The 27244-nt window shown below is 39.9% G+C and overlaps 1 protein-coding gene across 2 annotated transcripts in view; it reads left to right on the forward strand.

Moving 5' to 3' along the window:
* Positions 1-7997: 7997 nt before the first annotated feature.
* Positions 7998-27244, forward strand: part of BTAF1 (B-TFIID TATA-box binding protein associated factor 1) — a 47334-nt gene continuing 28087 nt past the window's right edge. Inside the window, exons 1-6 of one of the 2 annotated variants that reach the window (XM_072425063.1) lie at positions 7998-8318; positions 21215-21338; positions 21419-21533; positions 24560-24706; positions 25902-26059; positions 26754-26890. In XM_072425063.1, coding sequence (XP_072281164.1) covers positions 8305-8318; positions 21215-21338; positions 21419-21533; positions 24560-24706; positions 25902-26059; positions 26754-26890 — 695 coding nt within the window. In that variant the 5' untranslated portion in view covers positions 7998-8304. The remainder of the gene's footprint in view (positions 8319-21214; positions 21339-21418; positions 21534-24559; positions 24707-25901; positions 26060-26753; positions 26891-27244) is intronic. The other variant, XM_072425062.1, reaches the window with a different exon arrangement.

Below are 27244 nucleotides of genomic sequence, written 5' to 3' on the forward strand. Positions count from 1 at the left end.
AGTGATGGTGGTGATTTCCTAATTTCTCAGTGGTATGGCTGTTTCTGTTAAGGTAACTACAGAGCACTTTACAGATGCAGAGGTGCCAGCATTGGTGCAGCTCTTGCCCTATCTGAAAATTTCTCCATGAGTAGATGGTGAGCGCCTCATCTGCATGGTTGGTTAAATATTCCACAACAGAAGGGGTTACTGATATTGGTCTCATGCTAATTTCATCAGTATCACAGGGAGTGCCATGTATACATTCTCTGTCATACCCCACTGGAGGAAGCATCTTTTTGCCATGGCTCCTGACAAAGAGTTGTGTGGAACTCTTTGTCAGGAGTCACCTCAGGTCATACAACCCTCATCTGCTATCGGAGTGACTATAAGAATAAGGACTGCCATTGTACCCTGTGCTATAACTTGTTTTTTACACAGTCACAGCATACCTGATTCTATATACAGTCCTGCTGTAGCAGGTGCCTCCAGCATACATTTTACAAGGGCTGCTTGCTGTGTGCCTTCTGAAGCTGTCAATATCTGCTGCCTTGAATCGTTGCCCTCTGCTCCTAAAGTCTATTGCAGCTTTGGAATGCAGGCTTTTGTATTGATGCCAGCTTTGGAAGTAAGATCCTTTAATTGGATATGACAGTTTTCTGTTGTTCTTGCACCTGTTAGCAGTTTGCTTCTTTCCAACCCTCTGACATCTTCCTGGATATCCCAAAAGTGCAAGACTTCCAATGTCCCTTAATGGATAGGAAAAAAGGATTTATTTTTATTTTGGGTAATAGCATTTTCTTGCACACAGGTCTAACCCCTCTGTATCCATCATTATGGTCTTGGTAATTCCTAGCTACAAATTTGCTGCTAGTAAGTACGATTTATCCTGAGATAGCTTACATTTTTATTGCTCATCTTTGTCCAATGTGTCGGCTGTATAACCTCAAAGATTCATGGAATTCCTGCATCCCTCAATGAACTCCAAGGAAAGGATTATGTGGTGAGTACAGAAATTATGTAATTTCAATTGTTTAATATATTTAAATTTGAATAGTGTTTTATATTATTTTTTTTAATTTTCTCTATTATGACAAGTGAACAGTCAGTTATCCCTACATACCTTGTAGTTCTTTGCTCTTTTCTGCAGAAGGTCTACAAAAATGGAACAGGATGCTTTCTTTGACAAAGGTCCTCCTGGGTTCCCTTTCAGTAGTAACCAGCACTGCTGTATGCCTATTGCTTTTCTAGTAACAGTAGCTGAACTATGTATACATTCATTTTATACTGCAGTAAATAATTAACCATGTCCTGTCACAGCCAGTGTTTGCCATGCATATTCACAAGTTTACTTCCCATGCATGCATGAGAAAACAAATGAGAAGTATATTCACCAGCTGCTATGGTGCAGGGGTTGCTAAGGGCTGCACTTGCGGTGGTATTACTAGGAAATAATTGTTCTGGTTTCTATTTAGTCATCTGTATCATCCAACAATCAATGTGAACAAGAAGTGTTTTATCAAAAGTTCTTCATTCTGTTCTATCATTGTACAGCCTGTCCATTTATCTCTGCACAGAGTTCAACCACAAAAAGATTGTGCTGATAACTATTCATGTAATAAATATGTATGCACAGAACAGGAATTGCAAGCCAGATTACAGATAGGAAGCACGTTTGTGTTTGCTTTTAAAAACTAAAAAACGTATTCGAAAGAGTAACACCAACCTGTAATATATTCCTAATTTTAGGTCTGCGTGGATGTTTCCTAAAATGACCCCTATACACCAACAGTGCAAGTTTAAAAAAAAAAAAAAAAAAAAGCTGTAGTTTTATCATTATGATCAAGCGACTTTATCTAGTCATCAATCCGCTGCAGGCAAGAGGAATCATTTCCTCTGTCTCCTTTAGTGAATAGGCTGCAGCATTGTAATTTTGTGATGGGTGGCTAAGCCAAGGATCTGGTCCTTCACTTGTGAGCACAGCCAAAATGTGCTCAGGTACCTGGATTTGCATGACTGTATTATCCCTAAGCAAGCACATCAGTCCAGGAAGTAAATGCTGACCCTGGGTGATGTCTGAACTAATATGGCTCCATCTTTTGTAGAGAAAGTAAAAGAGAAGCTTTCCAACACGACATGCATACTGCAAAAAAAAAAAAAATAGCCTGATGGGGTTTTACCTTTGTTTAATTTATGCAAAGCTCAAAAGAACATTTTTTGAAGCTCCACACAAACTTTAACCCAAACATAAGATCAGAAAAATGCCCCATAGGGTCTTACCTAACTGATTTATTAAACCTAAATTATTGGAACTGAAACATAACGTTCCTGTGCTAAATGTTGCAATGCCAAGATCTTGCTGCCAAAAATGACTATTGATCTTCACTTAGAGCATTTCCAGGCAGTGAAGGAATACAGTCATTGACCTGTGTTGTTCCACAATTCACCTTAAAGCAGATCTACTGCTACAATGGAAGGACTCTTACATTGTCTGGGACCCATTCCCAAATCACTTTATAGTAAGTGAACATTGCACCTAAAATGTAAAAAAACTACTTATTCCATTATTCAGGCTTTTGATGAATGCAATGTAGTGGCCAGAATTATAAGAGAAGACTACACTCTAGCAAAGAACTGGAATGTCTTTTCATGAGGCTTTGCTATTCCAGAGGAATCATCCTAGAAGAATAGACACTTCACTGCCAGTGATGCAGAAGAGAAAGGCAGGGTAAGTATACATGCCCAATTCTCCTTGTAGCTCCTGCAGGTTCATCTGTTTGACTGGGGCCCTCCAGTCACTTCTTTCTGGCATTCTACAAGGCAAACACTGGCACAGATTCTCCTTCTAAAGTGCAGTCTAGATTGTAATTGAGGACAGTATGTGACTACCTGCAATCCAGAGCAATGGAGAGAAGATGAGCCTGGCACCTATTAGGGATGAAGTATGAAAGATATTTTTTTTCCTAAACCCAAACAGGTATTTAACCTTTGCAGTGCATGGGAATCACTACTAGGTTTAACTTACTTAGGTCTTCAGCTTTAAATCATGCAATGCATGAAACACAATGGACCTGAAATATTAAAGAATATATACTTTCATCAGTAAAGCTGGGTGATCCAGCAAACCAGGCTGGGATTTCTTAAGTCATTGCTATTTATCAGTCCAGGACCAGATCCATTCTAGGTTTCTAAGAAAGTAAAAACTTCAGTTGCATGTTTTTATTAACGAGGTATAAAGGTGAATGCCAGTACTATATGCAGGGGGAAGATATGACAAACCAGGCAACTGATCAGTTATAGAATCGTTTAGGATGATGAGCTATCTAACATTAGATCTTTTGCCTTCTCTACCCATGCCCAGAATGTTTTGTGCCAGGTCCATGTAGAAGGTAGACATTCTACATACTACAGTGTTCCCCCAGCCCCTTTTAGCAGGACGCACCACCCAGGACTTTTCAGTAACCACTAGGCTGTTTTTGGTTGTAACTATTGAGTTGGATCACAATACAGGGCCTGCCACCCACATTCGATTTCTTCCTACCCAGCTTAAATAAAATTCTGGGTTCAACACTGATGCTGGTGGAAAATGTATACATTTTGGGTAAGGATCATGGGAAAACATTTATTAAAACACCTTAATTTAGAACCTAACTTGTGATCAAGAGCCTTTATTTTTACAACAGGGAATCTGCCATTCCCTCAAACTTTCACAATCCTTTTCAACAACAAATGACTGCATGATGCATGAATGAGTGCTGTACATAAACCACTGTTCTGCTCTATGGAGAGGGGAGGGAGAGAACGATGGAGCGGCACCCTGCTGTGCTCTCTGCCCCTTCACTTCCATTATGATTGTTCACCGTCCATTGATCTGCCAGAATGGTCGTTCGGACGATGGACGAGCAGCGCTGTACACATTCCAGATTCTCAACCAATATCGGCCCTAAGCCGATTATCGTACGAGAACCATTGCACATGTGTATGTAGCCTTACTTTCTTCTCAATCTCTTCTAGAATGTAAGTGAAAGCTCAGTGCCAGCATGAATGAATTCCCATACACTAGGGTGGAAGTATGTCATTCCAGACAGGCTAGGATTGATCAAGGATGGATGAACTTGTACTGGTGGGGGTGAATATTGGGAGGTGCAAAGTTGTGCCATTGCACAAGGGCCCCAGACCCTCCTCAGCCAAAAGGAGCCCCCATGGGAATCTTTTTTTATTATTTACATTGTATTGTGTCCTCATTCAAAACAGCACTTTTTAATCCCATTTTTTTCAAACTTGCCTACCCATCTTCTTTTGTCTCCTAAAACCCTCACTACTTCCCACCACTCCATATCCCCCTCCTATTGTGTGTTACTTCCCCCACCTCCTAGGTTGTAAGCTCTTCGGGGCAGGGTCCTCTCCTAATATGTCACTGTCTGCATCTGTCTATCATTTGCTACCCCTATTTAATGTACAGCTCTGCATATTATGTTGGTGCTATATAAATCCAGTTTAATAATAATAATAATATTAATAACATTGGGGAATGCATTTTTTGTTGAGTTTGATCTCACACTTGTTTTTTTTTTACAAATTTTTGGGTGGTGAGTCCAGAAATGACCCCAGTTTTTTGCTACCACATCCAGTATGATACAGGGTACCCTCCATTTTAGTCAAAAAACATACAAATTTTACATACAATGAAAAAATAATGAAATAATAGGTTAATTGTACTGTTTATTTAAATTTCTTTTGTTCATAAAAAGGATTTGTTATTTTTTTACAGTAAAACATTTGAAAATATTCGGGTAAGCGGTTAAGGTAAACATTTATAGCCTATAACTTTTCCTGGAGTGTTCAGTGTTAGGACAATCCCGCCGGATGCTCCAACAATAGTCAGCCATCATATGTACATCCCATATAACCTGATACCGTTCTTCCAAAACCTTCAATTCTTGGTGGAATTGTTCACCTTGTTCATCACTGACTGCACCAAGGTTTTTTGCGGGAAGTTAGAAAGATGCCATACAGAAAATGCACCTTGATGCTCATATTGCAACCAAGCATTTTGTAGCTCTCCAAGAGTTTCTTGACAATTTCTGTGTAATTATTGGCTTGTGTGTTTCCAAGAAAGTCCTTGACAATGGCTTTGAATGATAACCAAGCATTCTTTTCGACTTCTGACATTGTCCTGATGAAATGTTCATCTTTAATGAGCTGACGAATCTGTGGACCATCAAACACACCGGCCTTTATTTTTTCAAATGACAGGCTAGGAAATGCCAAAATGAGATACTTGAAACAGTCTCCATCAGTTGGCAAAGCTTTAACAAACTGCTTCATCAGACCCACTTTCATGTGCAGAGGCGGGAATGTAGTATTCTTTCTCAACAAGTGGCTCATGTAAAATGTTTGGATCACCTGGTTTTAGGACAAATCTTGGAGGTCAATTCCTTTCTACCCAATGCCTCTCACGAGCTCCGCTGTCCCACATGCACAGATAACAGGGATACTTGGTGTATCCGCATTGCTGACCAAGAAGGAAGCATACCATTTTAAGGACAACACAGATGACTCAATTGTGTTGGTGATATTGCAACAACTCAATGACTCTTTTTATGTCTGCATATTCTTCCAAAGAGTCCTCCTCTTCACAAAGGAGGACACACTTTAAGCTCCGCTTTGAGCTATCGATGAAAAGTCACCATTCAGTTGAGTTAAAGATTGGAATTCCCAATTCCTCCATTAAACCAGGTATGTTATGGCAATACACAAAGCCACTGTCAGTTCCAAAGTACTGCAAAAATGCAATTTCTCTGGTTCAAAAGTACGATACCTTTGTTCTTTTTTCAAGTAAGTTTTTCTCACGCGGTCTTGATGCTAGGAGTTCTGGAGCCTTCTTTAATAGTCCCAAATCATAGTCAAATCATTCAACTCATGCTGAACAAATTCCTTTAAGTACAGAGTCCTCTTCAGTTTCAAACTCTTCATCATTGTTGTCACCTAGTTCATCTCCATAATCATTTTCTTCAAGAGAGGGTAGTGTAACGAAAACAGGAACTGGGACTTTATCTGAATGAGCCACTGGGCGTATAGCCGATGGTAGACTAGGTTACTCTATGTTACATTTATTTTTCTTGTTACCCTGTTTCCCCTATGATAAGGCACTGTCTTATATTTTTTGAAATGCCAAAATATGCCCTAGGTCTTGTTTTCAGGGGGATGTCTTATTTTTCCATGAAGAAGACTACAGTACCACACAGAGGCACACAGTATCAGGTATCGGAGGATGTCTTATTTGCGGGGGGTGCTTTATTTTAATTGTTTGAGCAAAAATCGGGGGGTGGCTTATTTGATGGGGATGCCTTATCATCGGGGAAACACGGTATATCCTGAACACGTGTTCCCTTTTGTCCACATCTGTAAACCCTCGACACACTGTTTGCACACCTTATGAGGGGCCCAAGACTTATCTTGATCACCAAGTTTAACTTTGAAATATGCCAAATAGGCTTGCTCTACAAATGATATAACAAAATGAAACAGCAGAGCCAGACATGATCTGAAAGAAAAGAAATACATACGTGTAAGTAGAAAAATACATTTTGCTTATTCACTACATAGAGCAGCACACAACCTCTGACCACACACTGTCCTGCGTGTAAATGAATAGCTATACAAATCCACCTTACAAAAATCACATAAATATAAGCAGTAGAGAAAAAACCTGACGTGATAGAAGAAAACTAACTGCACTTTCAGCATACCTATTTTAGTGTAAATAGGCTTAAAAATTGAAGTCAACAAAAAAATTTGTTAAAAATTGTTCCCCAGTGTAGTTGTATTGTATTTATTACAAATACTTTGTAAAATTGTACCCATGGTGCCAATTAGCCCACATGGAAATCTGAAAAGCTTCCAAACTTGAGGGTCTGATCCTACCCCACGCTTTCCAAAAAAAGGCACCCAGAGCACCACTTTATACCACTCTGCATTCTGACTGGAAAGGAGGACAACTTGCAGGGAGCAGACAGAAAAATGGAAACCCACTTCTTATGAGTGTAGCCCCCTCACAGCCCTTGTTATTCCTGTACATATCTATGGAGCTAGAGTTTTATTTTTCTGGGGCTAAGGAACTATTACCATGGTCTTCCTTTAATGTGATATAAATGTATATGGGCCTGATTTAATAAAGCTCTCCAAGGCTGGAGAGGAAACACTTTTATCAGTGAAGCTGGGTGATCCAGCAAACCTGGAATGGATTCCCTAGAAGTCATTAGCTATTTGTTAGCAAATGTTTTCAATTCTGGATCAGATCAATTTCAGGTTTGCTGGATCACCCAGCTTCACTGATGAAAGTGTATTCTCTCCAGCACTGGAGAGAATTAAATATGGTCTATATCTCTATATAGCCGTGTGTATTAGAAGGTCATATTGTATGGAGTGTGTTGTGCTGTCCATGTTGTATAGAGTGTGTCGGGCTTTCCGTGTTGTATATTGTGTGTCGGGCTTTCCGTGTTGTATATTGTGTGTCGGGCTTTCCGTGTTGTATATTGTGTGTCGGGCATGTTGTATAGTGTGTGATGGGCTGTCCATGTTGTATAGTGTGTGTTGGGCTGTCCATGTTGTATAGTGTGTGATGGGCTGTCCATGTTGTATAGTGTGTGTTGGGCTGTCCATGTTGTATAGTGTGTGATGGGCTGTCCATGTTGTATAGAGTGTGTTGGGCTGTCCATGTTGTATAGTGTGTGATGGGCTGTCCATGTTGTATAGAGTGTGTTGTCCATGTGTCCCCCTTGTATTGTTCCCCCATCCCCAGCTCTCTCAGCTCCCTCTCTCTACAGATGTCACCACCATTCTGTCTCCTTCCTCTCCCCCTCCCTGCCTGGCCACGCCCCCTCCCTCTGCCAGCCTGATCGTGGAATCCCTGTCAATCCGGGGCCAGGGCCTCTGTGTGAGGACGTCGCTGATTGGCCGCCGGCCGCCCATGTAACCAATCAGACGGCGGCTAGCATGGTGGAAGGAATAAATACAAGATGGCTCCTCATATAAAGGCAGGCATCTGGCTCCTCCGCGGCCACGGTGAATTATCGCCTATAATCCGCTCCTGCTTCCGCTGTGGCCCTGTGGAGTGTACGGCAGCGCCTGAGAGAAGGGGAGCGAGGAAGCACGGAGGCCAGGGAGATGAACGAGTCTTAACCGTGGGCTGTGAGCTGGAGGTGTGGGTTGAGGTGCAGTCAGAGGCGGATCTAAGCCTGGAATCTAGGCCCCGGCTCCTTCCTGGCCCTCCTCACCCCTTGTACGGCCCAGTGCGTGGCCCCCGAGGGGAAGAAGCACATCATGGCTGTGTCCAGGTTGGTATTTCTGAGGGCATGTGTGCCATAGCTGTATGCACAAGGAGGGGGAGGGGGACCTGCAGAAGAACTACAACTACCAGTAAGCCTAGCAAAGTCTGACTGATGCTTGTAACCCGGCATCACCTGCTGGACTGAGCTCCATAACTTTTATAGAAATACTGCTATTGCCTACAACAACCCATCTCTGCTGGCACTGCCACCACCTAAGATGCAGGTGCCAAGCTGGAAGGAGAAATCTGATTGAGGGATTGTAAGGATGGGATCAGATATGTAGCACCTGCAGAATGAGAACATGGAGAGCCCGTTTCCCTCCACACTTCCAGTTTGATTTTGGGAGTTGTAGGTGCGCTGCCTTCAGATGCTGCCCTTAGCATTGCATGCCATGCGTTGGATTGCTTGTAAACGCAGCCATTGGCATTGTAAGTGCAGCCAATGCAGATCAGAGAGGGCCTCAGGTCTGCCCTCCGCACCATACAAGTCTGCAGCCTGGTGTTTGACGTGTTTCCAAAGCCTCAACATCCCCATGAGGAGGAATAACTGGGGCTGGGGTTACTATACCAGACATGCAAATGATCTGCAGAGAATACATTCCAGTGTTCAACCCAGAATTTTAATTAAGCTGGGTGGGAAGAAGCTGCAGCCCTTGTATTGTGACCCAACTCTTCTGAAAAGTGCCGGGTGGTGCACCCAGCTATAAGGGGCTGGTGAGAACACTGCACTCCTTGTCTTATGTTTACAGAGCATTACACATAATTGGTTTGCTGTCTCCTATTGTATTTTATCAAAAAATATCAAAATTGTTCCGTAAGAAAATCAAGAAGCAATGGGCAGCAACTCATGGGGATTTTATGTCTGTTCAATTTTTCTAGATAATAAAGTGATAGGTTCACAATATTTCCTGTGGGCGCTACTCCCTGGGATCATCACCAGCATGCAATTCTCTATTTTTAGCCCTCAGAAAAACCAGGGAAGAGTTTTTACCTTTTTGAGGATTGGCTAGGATGCCAGGCAGTTTGGTTGTTGCCATTGCAGCTCCTGGAAATCCATAGATTGCCATATTTTGGGCCTAGTCTGTTAGTTGTTCTTACCAAACAAGTAGATAAGGGCTTTGGAAACTTGATTTAGGTGTATTCTGTCTTCAGTATTCTGCTGCTTGATGGGTGTGGGACCTTCGGGTCCTTCCTTGGCGCAGGCACCTTGTGTGTTATGTTTTGGATCCCAAAGTCAATGGGTTGGAAGCCTGGCCCGGCCCATTCCTGTGGTCAGGGCCTTCCTACTGGCCAGACAAGCTGCTCATCACAGTAATGAGCCAACTGTGAAACTTGGTGAAGTTTGGAAGGGGCGGGCCATGCTTCCAACTATTCAAACCAGGAAATGTAAGCACCTGATGTGTTGGCATTGTAAAGTCAATGAGATGCAGAAAATTGCACTTTGATGTTACTGAAATGCCAATTAGCTCTGTTTCAAGTCAGTGCAATCAAACTGTGCAAGTAAAGCGGTTGAATATTCTGCTTAATTATTGACCATCTCTAGTTGGCATCCAATGATGCCCACCAACCTCAATATATTAGCTGTGTATGTAACAAATTTAGGGTCAAACATTTTTCCTTCCTTGCCACTCAATTATCAACTTTTTATTACTTTCTTCTATTTTTTAGAAGTTTGGCATTTTAGTTCTGCCCCACGTCAAGGGGGTGTGTGCCCTGTTGCCCCACATTAGGGGGTGTGTGCCTTGTTGCCCAACGTCAAGGGATGCGTTGCAATATTTTGGGCTTGTTTTCTGATACCTGGGTCTTATAGAGTGCCGTTGACTTCTTCCTGATTTTATAAAAAAAATAAAGAAAATTTTAGGTTGGCAGGCTGCCATCTAACAGTGACTTTTCATCTTTCAAGCAACACAAAGAATCTGGTTGTTACAGGCGACGGATTCTACTTTTGTCCCACATTCCTTTGTGCCACGTGTCTTATTTCAGACTTTGTGGTTCGAGAGATTCCTTTCCTTGGTTGTAAGATGAATTTTTTTTAAGGTCTCCTACACTTGGAACCTCTCTGTATATATTTTAGCTTTCGGCGTTCTCGGTGCATCTTGGAATGCCCTGTGCTTGGCTGGCATATTCTGGTAGTGGAGATCCGTCATTATGACTTTTGATTTGCACCCCAAAGCTGCAGTACATGGGGCAATCAAATTGTGTGGGTTTCAGTCGGTTCACCTGTATAAAGGCATGTGTGGGAATTTGGTCACCTCTTGTCACAACTATGACCACTTGAAGTTAGACCTCTTACCTTTGGTGGGTATTATATGCTTCCCATTAACGCAGTTGCTTGACTTGGATGTCTCCAAGGCCAAGTGTATAATACAATAGTCTCTGGAGACATAAACTCTGCACCTAGCAGTGGGTGGTGGGATTGTTAAATTTAAACAAGTATATAGCGCCAACTTATGATCAGCACTATACATTAAATTGCAAATGACACAGGAGAAGTAAAGGACTCTGCGCTGAAGAGCTTACAATCTAGGAGCTGGGGGGAGTAACGCACAATAGTAATATAGGGCATACCCAGTAATTGTTAGCTGAAGCAAACCAATATAATTTGTATCATCAGCCTAAAGATTTTCCCTACTTGGCACAATTAGTCCAGGCATTAACAGTGCCAAGTAAATACTTCTTATCATTGGTCTTTGCTGCAAAGCTTGTCAGTAGCATCACCTTGGTTTTCTGCTTCTTTCTATAATATGGGTAATCAGTAGAGAGTGTGCATGCTGTCCTCAGATATGTTCCTCCTGCCAAATGAGCATTTGCTGCAGACTGCAGATGCCTCTGTAGGAGCTGCACCTATGCTGTTTCCCTTCCAGCCTTCATATGTTTAGATTAATGTGCATAGCAGTTGGGGCCCTAGTTGGCTAAGAATATCTGTGTCTTGCGCTTGCTGGAACATTATTATCATACAGTAACCTTGCTGTGTTGGATGTTTTTGTGTTGCCATTTGTGAGTTACAGATTGTAATCTTTTTGCATGTTGTATTGTGATGTGTATTGTAGGAAATATGAATGTGATCCCATAAGAACTTTTCTCTCCGTCTTCTGAACACCCTCAATGGTGCGAGGTGGCACCTATAATATATTTTTTCATAGGCCACTTGCAAAGCCAGGTAGTGATAGTGTCATACAGTCTGGGTAGTGCCCACTAGCACTCACAAACCCATGTAGTACAGCATTATGGCACTCAGTCTGGGCAGTGCCTTCTAGCATACCCTAGCTGGGGTAGTATTGCCTAATGTCATAACATCTGGGCAGTACCCTCTAGCGTACCCAAACAGGTGATATTGCAATATGGCATACAATCTGGGCAGTGCCCTCTAGCATAAGTAGCACTGCGTGTGGTTTGGCAGTTCCCCATCACTGTGTAGTATGGCATGCCATAACATCTGGGCAGTGCTCTCTAACATACCCAATTATAGAAAGTAGTGCATCATGACTTAATATTATTATTTTTATTACACAGTATTTATATAGCGCCGTCATAATACGCAGCGCTGTACCAAGTCCATAGTCATGTCACTAACTGTTCCTCAAAGGGGCTCACAATGACATATGGTCTTGGCAGTACCCTCTAGCATACGCAAGCCTAGGTAGTATGCAGTCATGGCAAAGAATCTAGTCAGTGCCTTCTTTGCCAGCATGAGCCCTGTTCTGCCCACTTTGGTATTACTAAAGAAATGCAAAATATTGGTTTTCCTTTTCTCACTCATTATGGGTTTTTCATTCAATTGCATTCCTAGATTAGCATTACTATTATTCCTAGTCCTAGTAAGCTCTTCGGGGCAGGGTCCTCTTCTCCTCCTGCGTCATTGTCTGTATCTGTATGTCATTTGCAACCCCTATTTATTCAGCACAGTGTAATATGTTGGTGCTATGTAAATACTGTTTTATTAAAAAAATAAAAATATGCAGGTAAGTCGTGTGTGTTGGTACAGAAGGGCATTAGAGGAAAAATTAGGATTTATTTGTGTGCTTGGGTTCAAAGGGGCTTCTTCAGAACTTAGGAATTGTGTATGGACTGCATAATAGGCACTGACTGGTATTTTGTAATGTTTAAGCATTAGTTTGGAGTAAAAATGTTGATCTATACCCAGTGCACTGTAACGCCCATATACATAAAATATATAAAGTCAAAGAATACAAATACCTGCCTTGACACGTAAGCATATAAAGTTCAATAAACCTCTTGAACAATGGAGGCTTGGCCCATTAGTACATAGCAAAGCACCAATGCCCTCAGGGGAGGCAGACGTGGGAGAGTGGCTACATGTAAAAAAAAAAAGAGGCAAAAGTGTGAGGGTGACTTAAGTTTTTTTTATAACTGGATTACCTAGAGCAGCAGTCGCCAACATTTCAGACCTCACGGACCACTAAATTCATAGTTTGAAATCCCGCGGACCATTAATATGATTTTTAAAAAAAAAGACATGAAACATAATACATAAAAAAGGCAAAATGCATTTATAAAAGAATGATCTTCCTAATGGTGCCTGATGACTGTAGAGGTTCTGACTTCATTGATCAGCTCACCGTTAAGTGAAGTATTACTATTGTTACTATTATCATTAGTTGCATTATCTTTGGTATTCCTAAAGAAATGCAAAATATTTGTTTGCTTTTACTCACTCATTATGGGTTTATTCATTCCAATCGAAGACCAAACAAGAAATGATAGTTATCAAAGTCAAACTGTTTGATGCCATTAAATATAGCAGGTAAAGAAAATACACAGCTAAGGTCATACTTACCTAAAAGAGCATCTGAGAAATAAATAAATAAAATAAAACCATCTCATGAGAATTGGTATTGGCGGCGGAGCGAGGTCATTGCTGTAATGGTGGAAACAATACTGAAGCGTACGGCTCGGTAATGGTTGCCTCATACAACGTAAGACTACACTGACGTCATGCTGCGCCTCCTTTGTTTTTCTGTCTCTAGTACATTTCATAAATTTAGTGCAATATACAGGTAAATTGTCTTTCAGAACAGAATTTATTAGAATATTTTTTTTATAATTCATACAACATAAAAATTGCAAATGTCCAATTTTTTCTGTGGACCACCAAAATTTTCTTGTGACTAATGACCTAGATGGTTATAGACAGGGTTTGCTAGGCAAGGATACAGAAGTTCCACCACTGCATTTATTTTATTTGGTACAATGAAAACTAAATATTTGCAATTTTATTATAAACATCACTTTTTTACATTAATAATAAACTACAAATGGTATGGTATTTGTACCTTTTTATAAAGACCCTATCACTCTCATGTCGGTGGCAGGTTCTCTAAGGGTGATATGGATATGTGGATATGAAAGTTGTTTTTTTTTTTTTGTTTTTTTTATACACTTAACACTAACTTATAAATTAGATAGAATAATGGAAACCTTGCCAAACACCCCCAGCTAAGGACTTTTCAATATATTCATTTTTTGGGTTAGTCTTTTTAGACACTTTAAGCTTATTGTTCATTGGTTTACTTTGTTAGTAGTTATACTTTTGCACTTTACCCAGCTGTGTATTTTCTGCTGTAACCACAATGAATTTGTTCCTTCAAAACAAATGTCTCACCATTTAAGCACTAAAGCAACCACAAAGTAGCAAAAACTGAAGGTGAGAGTGTTGTCACTCCAGTTCAGTCAATATGCCTCAGTTTGCTACTGACAAACAATAAAATATAGTTAACTAAACGAAGGCTGATTATTTTTCAATTCAAATACCTGGAATGGCTATGATTTTTGGTTTCTAGGCCCCAGTGACATTCGCTAGACTTAAAAATTCTTGTAGGAACAACTGCTGGAAGCTCAAAACCTTCTGACATGAGCTTACTCCAGAACTACATCTCCCAAGATGTGTGTGCACATTAAAGTGGGTGTATGTGGAATAGGTCAGAGGGGGGGGAAAGTAGAAATCAGGATTTCCAGTGGTGGTTGGGATTTCAGTTCAGCAAAGTCACTTTGACTCATCAGAGAATATTTTAGCTTGCTAAATTTCTAACAATTTGGCAGGCATTTGTATTGTGTGGTTTGGTTTTGATATACTTTAAAAAGTAAACCCCTATTTAATGTACAGCGCTGCGTAATATGTTGGCACTATATAAATCCTGTTTAATAATAATAATAATAATAATAATAATAATAAGTATATCAAAACCAATCTATACTCCAAACACCCTGTAGGGAGCAATTATAACACCTTTACTTCCTGTCTGTTAAATGGTTCCATTACAGGAACTGAATTAAAATCTATTAATAGGGGAATGCTATAATCTACAAGCAGTGTTTGCTGCCTGTTTCCCTATTGCAGATTTATTTTTAAAGTGAGGATAAAATTCTCTAATCGGAGGTTGGTGCAAAGTTTGCTGGTGCTAGAGGGCCCCAGACCTTTCTCAGCTACAGGGACCCCAAGTCACTTCTGCATAGGGAACCATTATTGACTACCTCTGCCCCTGTCTCCAATGGAGCCCAAGTAAGCAGTAAAACCTTACAGGGTTTCTACACTTTTCTTATTCTATAATTAAAATTTTTGGTCTGTTACATGTACAGTTGAAAGTGTTAGGCTGCGTATGCATAATTGTCGATGGAAACGAACGATTAACGTCTGATCGTTCGATAATCGTTAACAAAAAAAGTGCACAATGACCTGTCAACAAGGAATGTTGCTGGGAACGACCGTCTTGGCGGATCTGATGGGGCGACAATCATTTGTAATTTGTGTGTGTGTGTGTGTACGGTCGTTCAGTGATCGTGGATGGTTCTGAGATATACTTTCTCCTGTCACTTTCTACATGTCTCTTCCTGCATCATTCAACAATCGTTCAAACCATCGTATCTAGTGTGTGTACATTATTGGTGGATTATATTTGAAAGATTGTATCGTTACAGCATGGACAGAATTGTGCACAATACAATCGTTCAAAATAATCATGAATGTTCGTTGATTATTCGCTTTCAAACAACAATTATTGCACTTGTGTACCTAGCCTTAGGCTGCGTACACAGGTGCAATAATTGTCGTTGGAAACGAACAATGTTTCAACATTACCAAAAAAAGTGGGCAACGACTGGTCAGTGATGCCGACGAACGAGGATTCTTGCTGGAAAGAATGATTGTCCCGGGGAATCTGGGTGACAATTGTTCATAATCTATTGTGAGTGTGTGCAGTCGTTCAGAGATCGTGGTTTGTTCTGTGATACACTTTCTCCTGTACATGTCACTTCCTGCATTGTTTGAACGAGCGTTCCTAGTGTGTACATTATTGGTGGATTATATTTGAATGATCGTATCAGTACAGAATTGTGCAGAATATGATCGTTCAAAATAATCGTAGATCGTTTGTTTTCAAACGATAATTATTAAACGTGTACCTAGCCTTACTCTGTTTGTTTGGAATGCAACAAATGCCTTTCAATCCTGCCATAAATCTTGTGAGCAAATAAATTCCCTTGCTACTTGTGTTTCTTAGCATCAAGTAGCATGGTTTCCAGTTCTCTCTGTGGACCATAGTCCTGTCCTATGATCACCAGTAAAATATGAACATATAAAAAGTTCAACATGGCGGTTACACAATCCTATTTTTTTTATTTATTTTTTTTTTTTCTGAGGTTTAGCTATACTTTAAATGTTCTGTCCTAAATTCTTTATTAATGTTTAGTGCTGACAAAAAGAGGGAAGGCTGCTATCTTGATATCTGTTGCAAACCTTCATTGAAAGTATTTGCATATGACTTTATTACTGCGTACTTTGAAGTTGTTTTTGGTGAGCCTGAGATCTGCTGGTAAGGAGATGCATTGATCATACACATTAGTTTCTGGTTTCCAGTACACCGGGGTATGTGGTTTTTAGCCATTTGTATGGCATATGGTTAAGTAAAACTGATGTCTTGCATATGAGAATACCCTGTTTCCCCGATGATAAGACACTGTCTTATTTTTTTTTTATGGCCCTGCCTTATCATCGGGGAAACACGGTATATTTGAACACAGAAGGAAGTCTTTGAAGATGGCAGAACAGCAGAAATATCATCAAGTTGGATAGAACATAAAGCCCTGTAATTTATTAATCACTTATGAGTTCTAGTCCTTTATTTTTTCCAGTTTGATCTCCTCTGACAATGCCTGGCAAACATTCTTGACATTTTGTTTCCCAGCTGAAGGGGAGCCGGCGGTCTAAGACGACGTTCACACTGGCCATGAGGTTGTGGCGCGTTTACAGCTTCCTCCTGCTAGGAAACTGCTGCCTTTTGGGAGATGCTACATGTATGGTCTCCCAGTGGCAGCTCCATAACAAATGAATTGGGGGGGCAGTGAGTAGTGCTGTGATGCAAGTGTTTGAGCAAGCAGCCATACATTATTAGTCGATCCCGAGGCAGATCTGAATCCTCCCTTAAGGAAAAGCTATACCATCATGAGAGCATCATGCAGACTATCATTCAGCCATGCCTTCTTGAAATTTTTGCCTGATTGCATCACTGATTTTTCTTTCTATGTTCGTATAGTGCTGACTTTTGTCTGCAGCGCTCCCCTTGTTTATGCAATACATCATCATTGGCTGGTAAAGATTACACCATTGCTCATGTAAGTTCATGGAAGGATTGGTTTGCCAGAGTACTGACAATTGGTAGTACAGTGAGTGTGACTGGAATGGTGGGAATAAGGGTAAAAATAAAAGGAAACTGTTCTTGGAATGTAGCAGTCACATTGAAGGACTGGTAGTTCACGTTTTTTGTGTAGGTAAGGGAATGCTGTCATTGCTGATTTCTGCTTCTGTAAATGTGAATTCCCTGACTGCTTTCTTACTTTCTTTATCATTGAACAAAAATGCAGAATGACTTTTGACATCAGTAAAACTTCGCTTGTTGCTTCATCTGGGTCAGTAGTCAACACATTTTACCTAGAAGAAGAAAAAACTCCTCTCTCCCAATCCAAAAAAGACATTCTTTGCTTTCAGGCTACTATGCTTATTTATTTCAATTTCTGAAACTTTTTCCACGGGTAATTCAGATTTTGCTCTCAGTGCTTTCCTGTTAACTATTTTTATTGTCCCACAAAAAGTATTGGTAAAAGTCAGGAGTTTGTTGAACCTATTATAGCAAATATTTTTACAGGTATTTTTTTAGACTAGAAAATGGTAATGCTATGTTTAAAAATGCTCACAATCCATAGGATATAATTTGTACCAAACCTGTGAGTTTGCTTTTTCTTTTTGTTTCAAAAAGACTGGATGAATATCTCGATTACATTCAGTTCTCTGAGCCTAGTCCAGTCTCTTCAATATATATACTGTGTGTGTGTGTGTGTGTGTGTATATATATATATATATATATATATATATATATTTTAGTTGTTTGGGCAGAATGTCCAATATTATTGGACAAGGTGGAGTCAAGTGATTGGGCAAAACTAATTTCCTGACAGTGTTCACGGGTTTCGTCATAATGTGCGAATATGCTCAGTGTATTTGCACAGTATGGCAAAACCCGGAACACTGGTAAGGAGTATGACACACTTGCCTGCCAGAATCCATCTCCCTCAGCACTGCGAAGGCTGCAATGTTTGTACATGTGGAAGCATACCACAGTGGGGGGGGTAAAAAATGGCCTGCAGGCAGAAGAACTTTTGGCAGAATTTTTACTTCTGTTGGGCAAGCTTCTTGGTGGGCTTGTATGGGTATCATGGAAGGATTATTTCACACTTCCAGAGCATAAGGTACTCTCCTCCTGAGGTCCAGGGACTTTCCCTTAGGCCTATAAGGGAAACTAAAGAATATAACAAAAGATGTCAAAAGGAGATATCATGTGCAAAACTTCAAAATGAAAGACATTGCAAAGGAAAGTAAGGCGCAACCCCAAATTTTTTTTCAAGTCTGTTATTAGCAAAAAGATCAGATGTGAGCATGTAGGCCCCTTAAAGAATGTCACTGGGTTGGTAACTGGGGATAAAGACTCAGGAAGATTTTCTAAACACTTCCACCAAACCTTAAAACTTAATCTAGCTCCAAAGATATGTACAGGAAAAACAAGGACTGCAAGGGAGCTACCCCTGAAAATTGTCCTCCTTTCAGGTCTGAATGTAAAGCGGTATAAAGTGGTGCTATTGATGGCTTTTTTTTATTTTATTTTTTTATTTATTTATTTTTTTTTAAATGGTGGGGTAGGATCAGACCCTTAAGTTCGGAAGCTTTTCAGTTTTTCATGTGGGCTACCTGGCACCATGGTGACAATTTTATGAAGTATTTGTAACAATTATTAAACTGGATTTCTATAGTGCCAACATATGCAGCGCTGTACATTAGAGGTTTCAAATGACTGACAAATACAGACAGTTACACTGGAGGTGGAGAGGACCCTGCCCCGAAGAGCTTACAATCTAAGAGATTGGTAAGTATCACACAGTAGGAGGGGAGATATGAAATGGTGGGAAGTGGTGAGGGTTTGAGACAGATGACCGGCAGGAATGTTGGGGTTTAGATGTTTGCTTGTTTGTTTTCTTACTTTCTATTCTGCAAAGGACATTATTTTCCTAGCATAGTCCATGGACTTTTTTTTATTTTTTTTTCCGTCAATGTGTGTGGCATCTGGTAGAAATGACACTGCTGCCGTCTCACTCTTAATCTATGTATTTGTTTCAAACAAACCTTTAATTTAGGTGAACAGTGGTTATGTACAAAAAAACACTCGTGCAGGTTCTGGTAATTGATTCTCAGAAGTGCTCTGATTTATGGGCTTACTCGCCAGGTGCCGGTGTTTACCGTGTGGTAGCATCTGAAAGGTATAATAACGTCCTGTGCAGCGGAACACCTGCGTCATCTACAACAGGATACCTGGAAGCTGCCAGTGCTGTGTTTGTTCTTGATATGTAAACATGTGAACCTATTTTATGAAACCTTTTAGAAAGCCTTGTTTGGCCAGCAGCTGTTGGATTTCCTTGGCCATAAAACCATAGCATCCATGGTAAAATGGTTTTTTTTTTTATCGGTATGTTTACCCAAAAAAAAATTGTTTATTTTGCGGTGTTCAACCCATTTTTTTTAAGCTGGGTGGGTAGAAATTGTAGACTGGTGGCAGCCCCTGTATTGTGACCCAACTAAAAGCTAAAAGGTGCTGAATGAACATAGACATTTCCCTTGTTTTTCTTATTTACTCGGTTACAGACTGTATTTTTATTACTATTAAAGAGTATTTATAAAGCGCCAACATATTATGCAGTGCTGTACAATAAATAGGCGGGACAGATACAGACAGTGACATAGGAGGAGGACGGGACCCTGCCCTGAAGAGCTTACAATCTAAGAGGTGCAGAAAGTTTCACAATATGAGGGGAGTTTGTATGATTGAACCTTGAATTCTTTCCAGCTCAACCAATGAGCACATAAAATCCCCAGCCATGAGCAGGTGTAGCTGTGTAGGGTGGTACATAAGTAAATACCCTCCTATGCTGATTTGTCGCTGCTTTTAGTAGGTGTACTCTCTATTTAGTCTGTCTGGAAGGGTTGATTGTTACCAGCCAGGTTCATGCTTGGAAAAAGTTTTATTAGTTTGGTGTGTGTGTGGCGGGTGCACTCAGGTTAAAAAAAAGATTACATTTTAATCCCTCTTACAACCTTGTTACACAGGTTTCATTGACTTGCATTGCTGTCTGCCCTGCCCGGTGCATTACAATAGGTTTTTCCAGAAGGGAAAAATTGCAGTGTCAAGAAATGATTTCAGATTGACTTGGGACACAACATGATTGTATATGCAATCATTGGAATGCTAGTTGAAGTTTTTCCCATTCAGTATAAAATTACCTCCTGGGAAATTGCAGCCAAATGGGGACAAATCTTTTTACTTGACAAAGATCAGATGGCCCACATGATATAGTAGATTTGTTCTTTGCTACTAGCCTGGGATTTGTTTCAATCTCTGTTGGATGATTGTAATGAAAGGTGAATTGGGCTTTGATGGTCTCTGGCCCATAGACCGTTTCCTGGTTACTCACAAGTGTGCTGTAACTATACTTAAATAAAATCTTTTGCATTGTCCTCTCCAGGATCACCCATTGGGTTTTGGTTTGATCATATTTTCATTTCTCAAGATGATCTATATCTAGTTGTAGGAAGACTGGAAATCCTAATCTTTTGGATGCCGCATCTGGGGCCATTTCACCATTGGGCAATTCATATTAACGGATTAGCAATGGCTACACGGAATAGCATTCCATAATTACATCTTCCAGGAAGCATCTTCTGGAATGGAGATGTATAGAGATCTATATGCTTTGGCTCTGTTTTTTAAATTAGCTATGTATTTTTTGCTTTTACTTTTACATTGCCTAAATACACAATGCTTACGTGCATAGATGTAGCACAGATTTTTATTGTCCAATATGAGCGTAAAGTCCAGGCAATGTTAGCAAATCCGAGGTTATCCTAAAAGATGCAAGGTTTCCATTTTGAGCTGCTTTTCCTTTTATCCGGTGCCTTTAGCTTATTACTATAGCTCAGCATTGATCAGACCGGAATTTGTAGCAGAAAGACAAGTAATGTCTCTTCTGCAATAAAACATACTAGCCTGCCTGTTTTCAGCTCAGTGTTTGATGCTGGGTATGCATGGCAGTTGTCGTTCTGGCCCAGCCAATCAAGATGGCAGAAGATTGGGTGAAGATGGTGGCGCTGGATGAAGGACAGGTGAGTGCAGTTTTGAGAAAAAATTATGTTCAGGCAGGTAAGGTTATTTTATACTAGAAGGGACAATGCTGTCTGTAAAGGTATAGTTATTCATTATTTTCTCATGTTTTTATTTGTTACCTACAATTGCAGTAGTAAAAGGAATATCTGGCCTTGAAGAGTGATCTACTCTTACTTTCTTTCAGGTTGGACCGCCTCTTCATATTACTGGACACAGGAACAACTCCAGTCACACGAAAAGCAGCTGCACAGCAGCTCGGGGAAGTGGTCAAACTTCACCCACATGAACTAAACAACCTGCTTACTAAGGTGAGACCAATAATTGCTGATGGATTTGTGCGTCTACTCCAGAAGGAACGCAATACGATTTATTTCTGTACTATATTTAGGTCTTGATCTACCTGCGAAGTCCAAACTGGGATACACGTGTTGCTGCTGGGCAGGCAGTAGAGGCCATTGTGAAAAATGTTCCTGAATGGAATCCAGCAACCAGGCCAAAGAGAGGTAAGATATACAATTATGGAGAACAGCATGTTTGTCTGTTGTGAATATTTTCCAAACCCTAATATGCCTTATGTTTCTTTTGAAGTAATATAATCAAGGATATTTTCAGTATGGTAGTAGACTTTAACAAACTAAATTACATAGGTTTAGGTGAAGCCCACCTCCTTTAAGCCATGGTCTTTGCCACCTTTAGTACCACATTTTGTAGATTGACACTTTAAAGCAATTCTGTCATTATAAAAAAAAAAAAAACTAAGGGGTTGGGGATATATTCCTCTCCTTTGTCACCCATTTTAGGCCACCCTTGGTTCCAACCAAATCTAGCGGATCCTTTGTTTTCTATGTGGCGAGTCAGGAATATTCAGGGCCACACATTTCACAGAGGGGTTTCAGTGGAAAACAATACAAACACTTCACTCATTTTTTTGAGTTCACTTCCTTCCCCTGCACAATTTGACGCCCTTCTACATTTATCTACTCTCTCTAAGAAAAGATGCCAGAATTTGCTGCTCAAACTTCTCCTCAACGCTGCAAAAGCGTGAATTCCTGCGCTCTGGAAACAGTTTCCCAAACTTTAAATCACTGGTATAGTAGAGTAAATGAATAATGTCTATAGAAGATCTAATTTCATCAAGAGATGGATGAACTGAAAAGTTTAACAAAAGGTGGTTCTACTTGATCTGGTATACCTCCTTCCCTACTTAGTATCAATATTAGTATTTTATTAATTATTTTATTAATACTACACAGTATTTATATAGATCCATCACAGTGTTCTCCCCAGCCCATTTTAGCTGGGTGCACCACCTGGCACTTTTCAGCAACCACCCGGCTGTTTTTGGGTGGTTACTGAAGAGTTGGGTCACAGTTCATGGGCTTCCACCTGCCTACATCTTCTTCCCACCCTGCTTAAAAAAAATTCTGGGTTAAGCACTGCATCATATTACGCAGCGCTGTACAAAGTTGATAGTCGTGTCACTAACTGTCCCTCAAAGGAGCTCACAATCATTAATGTAGTCTAAGGTCAATTTTGAGGGGAAGCCAGTTAACCTTACTGCATGTTTTTGGGATGTGGGAGGAAACTGGAGTACCCAGAGGAAACCCACGCAGACACGGGGAGAACCTGAAGATATGTCCTGGGCTGGATTTGAACCTGGGACCTAGTGCTGTAAAGGCAAGAGTGCTACCTCTGAGCTGCCTATATTTGTCTGATAAGTGCTCACAGGTAGATGGAAGTGACTAATGATTTTCTAGATTCATGATGCAGTTCATCTGTTTGATTTGAGAATACGGGTCTTTGTTATCTAAGGTAGTCATGTGTAATGCCCTGATTTTCCCCCCACCCCACACCTTTTTTCTTCTTTTTCTTGTCTTTCTCTATTCTTTTGTTATATCTTAAAAGGTTACCAGTAATTGGTCATTATATGTGCATGATAATACTGTATTACAGAAGTTGTGCAATACTTGTTACTATGTTTTATTATGATGTTTTTTGTTTGCAGTTTTTGATATTGTGAATGTTCATGTTTGACGAATTGCTGAATAAAAAATGAAGTACAAACAAAAATCTATCGAGAAAGTCAACACTGCATGAAAAAAAAGAGGAAACTCCTGCCTCTTTCCTGTCTGTGCTGCCAAGCGCTGCTCTGTTATACACAGTGATGTGAACACTGAGAATGGGAACTTTGGCACTTAGATTTCAGAAGATTTCCCTTTCAATAAAACAATATTTAGATGCATGAAGGGTATTTAGTCTACCCTTTTGCAGAGTCACATTTCTTCTATGGACAGGGTCACTTTAGGTACTCTTACACTTCTATACCCCTTCTAGATCAGAGCACATACATTTTGCACTACCTATGGACCTTTTGGTTCACAATTAACTTTGTTATGTATGATTCAGAAATATTGTGTATTTCGGAGCAAAAAAGAATTTTCCTTTCACAATGTCCGGTAATGTTTTGTATATAGTCTAAAGAACAAAACATTTGGGGTCTTTAAAGTTGGTGTTAAAGAAAACCAAAAAGTAATATACGCTGCATTATCATGTCTTTTAAACCCGTATTAATGATATTTTGTAAATAAATCATGCATTTACTTTTGCAGGCCGGGTTCAAATAGTTCTTCTGCCCACACTTGCTTGAAACACAAAGCAGTATAATTTTTAAAGACAAATATAAAAATATGTAAAGAGGCAGGATTTTTTTTTATTGCAGAAGACATGTACTGTGTCTCTGGCTTTACCAGCCTCTTTAGTGAAGTACTAGTTGAACCTCAGTTATCCGGAAAATTCATAAAAACGGTGCACAAGAGCTCCATTGATTGCTCCGCTCAAGTGTCATCAGGGTTTCCTTTTTCTCAGCCATTCAGCACTAGAGGTGAATGGACAAGTCTCCCCATTCAAGTCTAGTGCTGAATGGCTGGGAAACCTCAGTTTCAGTGTAACCTCAGTTACCTGGAAATTACATTTATCCGGAATCGGCCATACCCCATGGGTGCCGGATAACCGAGGTTCCACTGTATGTGGTGATAAATGCATAGGTGTTCATTCATACCACCACAGCCAAGTCTTCTGAACTAAGAAGAGTAAAGTAAGTTGTTGGTGAGGAAACTTGCTCACGTTGCATCAAATTAGTGCACATGTCTGCTGAAGGTAATGACAACATTTCGGGCAAATTGATTCTAATCAGCTTTTTAAGGGGTTTACCAGTGCAAGACATGAACTGGTTATTGTATTTTGGTTTTGGATAACTCACGGTCATATATAAGATGACAGGATTTCCCCATAGTAGTTGTATCCCTTCTACATAGGTATAAAGTACTATTGTCTTATAAAAGGATTTCCCAAATTATTACATATGCATTATAGAGGAGCTTAGAAAACTTAGAACACCATTCTTAATATTTTTGCAGTCAGTGTTCAATTTAGTGTTGACAGCCACAACTGAAATACTAGTCTTTTTAAATGGCTTGACCTTCAAAACTGTTATTGTATTTAAATAAGTTTCCCTCTTTCTCAAATGTAGAGGCTGGTTCAGAATGTTCAAGTGACGAGTCTCCCCTCTTGGACAGATTGAGCTTTGACAGGTTTGACATATCAAGATTATTAAAACATGGCGCTTCACTTCTGGGCTCAGCTGGTATGGAATTTGAAGTTCAAGATGACAAAGCAGGTATTGATTTCATGTTATCTCTTTACCATGAATTTGAAGTTTCACCTTTCTGTCATATACTTCCATTTTTAAAGAAAAAAAAAAAAATGAACGGGGTTTATGGAATTGTAGTAATTATCCAGATTTGTATGTAGTGTGTGTCTGGGTTGGGGATCGGTGATCTGATAAGACTGCCAAAAATTTTGACTCTTCATATGCAATATGACAAATGTGTTAATGACTCGGCTATTAATTCTTGTTCAATGTAAGCCAGTAATTTAGAAGCATGTACACGGCTACCGGGGACTGTTACTTAATACTCTTGGGTAATCTCAGCAGTTGGCAGTGCGCGTGAGGGTCATGCAGCTGTCAGACTTTAGGTGACCTCTGACCTACTAAAACGTTCATTTTTATGGTTAGTATTGCTTAGGCTTAATTAGAATTATTAGCATTTTACTTTTATTCTAAGCCTAGACATTAAAAAGATTACATTTATTGACCAGCCTTTAAAAGGGATTACAAAAATAACCTTTTATTGCCATTTTGTAATGTGGAAACCATTGGGACCACTTTTCTTAGTACTGCCAATCTAACTTTGGAAATATGCTGAGAGAAGACAATACTGCGTTGGTATTCTACTTGCTCATTGTCCTTTAAGCAGGATAGTGGTGGATTAGTCTTGTTTAACTGTAGTGCAAGGAATAAGGCCACTAACCTGAATTTTTGGTTTTGAGTTAAGTAACCTGATCACAATACTTCCTGAACAGAAATCTGACATCTAACTTTTCTGCTTTTAGCATGGTAATACAACAGTTTGCTATTAAATGTTGAACCCAATGAACTTTACGGTCAGCCTAACTTTCTTGTGTTCCTGTATTAGCAGGCAAATGGCATGGGGCATAGAGGAATAGAAACCCTATATTATATAGACAATGTGTCTCGGAACACCATTGCATTCCCTGGCAAGTTTTTGGGTAGAAGTACAAGAACGGTATTGTGAGAATGAAGTTTAAATTCCTCCACCTTCTGTATGCAAGGCAATTACAAAACATCTAGTTTTGGTGGGACTTTAATCCTGAATTGGCAAATACAGTTAAGAACTTTTGTTCTTAACTGTTTTGTTCACGGCTTACAGTTCTAAACTTGGGTTTAGTTTACACCTCTTTTTAAACTGAATAGGCAATTGGGTAAGGAAAATATGAACTTTATTTTTTAGTGGATGTGGATCCGAAGGAAAGGATAGCACGGCAAAGAAAGCTGCTGCAGAAGAAGCTAGGCCTTGACATGGGAGCTGCCATTGGGATGAGTACTGAAGAACTGTTTAATGATGAAGACCTGGACTACTTGCCAAGCAACACTCTTGTAAATAAACCTGTAGGTAAACCTTTAGACTGGTAGAATTGTTGTTGTGCTTTTTTTCCTCCTCCTATCCTTTCTCTCAGTTCAGGTTTTGCATGGTTCTTGGACTAGAACATGTAAAGGTTTGTGCATACTTGCATACCTGAAGCCCATACATTAAGGCTTCATCCACACAAGCAGTTTTCAACATGACTTAGCAAGGAACAGTCAAGCCACCTTATCACAGAGATTAAAAAAAAAAACTCCCGAACATTTGGGAAACTCCTGCTCATATGAAGAAACTGTATCTTCCCTATTTTTTGGGGGGGTGTTTCACAGTGAAGATGGGGTGCCTGGGTATAGCAACTGCATGTGGTCTCAACCTCTTTTGTGGATGAGGCCATTTATATTGTGGCAGAAATCTCAAGTCTCATCACTGATTTGAAAGTTCTGTATCCTTTTAGATGCAAAGGGCCATATGTTTATGGTAAAGATCAGAATTTTAGTGGGTAGCCATTCTATGGCCTGAGTGCTGTATGGCAACAGTCCCAACTGCTTCAGATATGTAAACAATAATGTAGCTACCATGTGGAAGGATTGGTAAGCTGCATTTTCTGCAACTTTTTTTTTTTTTTTTTTGGGTTTAGATAAACTTTAAATATGTGCTCTGTGTTTTGTCCTGTCTTCTCTCATGTAGGGGGATATTAGACATGTCTCTTCTTGATTTTAGGCTCTCCAAGCAGCTGAGTTTATTGATTCAGAATTTCTTCCGGGTATGAGTAATAGACAGAAAAATAAAGCAAAGCGAATGGCGAAGCTAATTGCAAAGCAGAGATCTCGGGATGTAATGGAGGCTAATGAAAAGAGGTACGTTTTGAAGGTGTGGGCATTGGCTGTACTAATGACAGGAGCAGTACTAGGAGGGTTTTTACCATGTGGACACAGGTCCTAAGTCTTTGCTTCTAAACCCTTTGACATTAACCAGCTTAAACCTTAAAATGGAACTTAAGGGAAAGTAAAGGGTTGTCGATCCTTTATGCAAAGTAAAAATTTTGAGTTTTGGTCCACTTTGTTTGGTTTTGGTAATATTGTGTGGTTTGGGTTTAGAGAGAGGGTCTTGGGTAAAGTTTTAACAAATTAAATTGATCTGTTATGGTTCATCATTAAATTTATATTGCATGTTCTGCCAAAAAAATCTGGCAAATTGGCAAGTAACCTTGT

The sequence above is a fragment of the Pyxicephalus adspersus genome, chromosome 10 (assembly GCF_032062135.1).
Source record: "Pyxicephalus adspersus chromosome 10, UCB_Pads_2.0, whole genome shotgun sequence".
Taxonomy (NCBI): domain Eukaryota; kingdom Metazoa; phylum Chordata; class Amphibia; order Anura; family Pyxicephalidae; genus Pyxicephalus; species Pyxicephalus adspersus.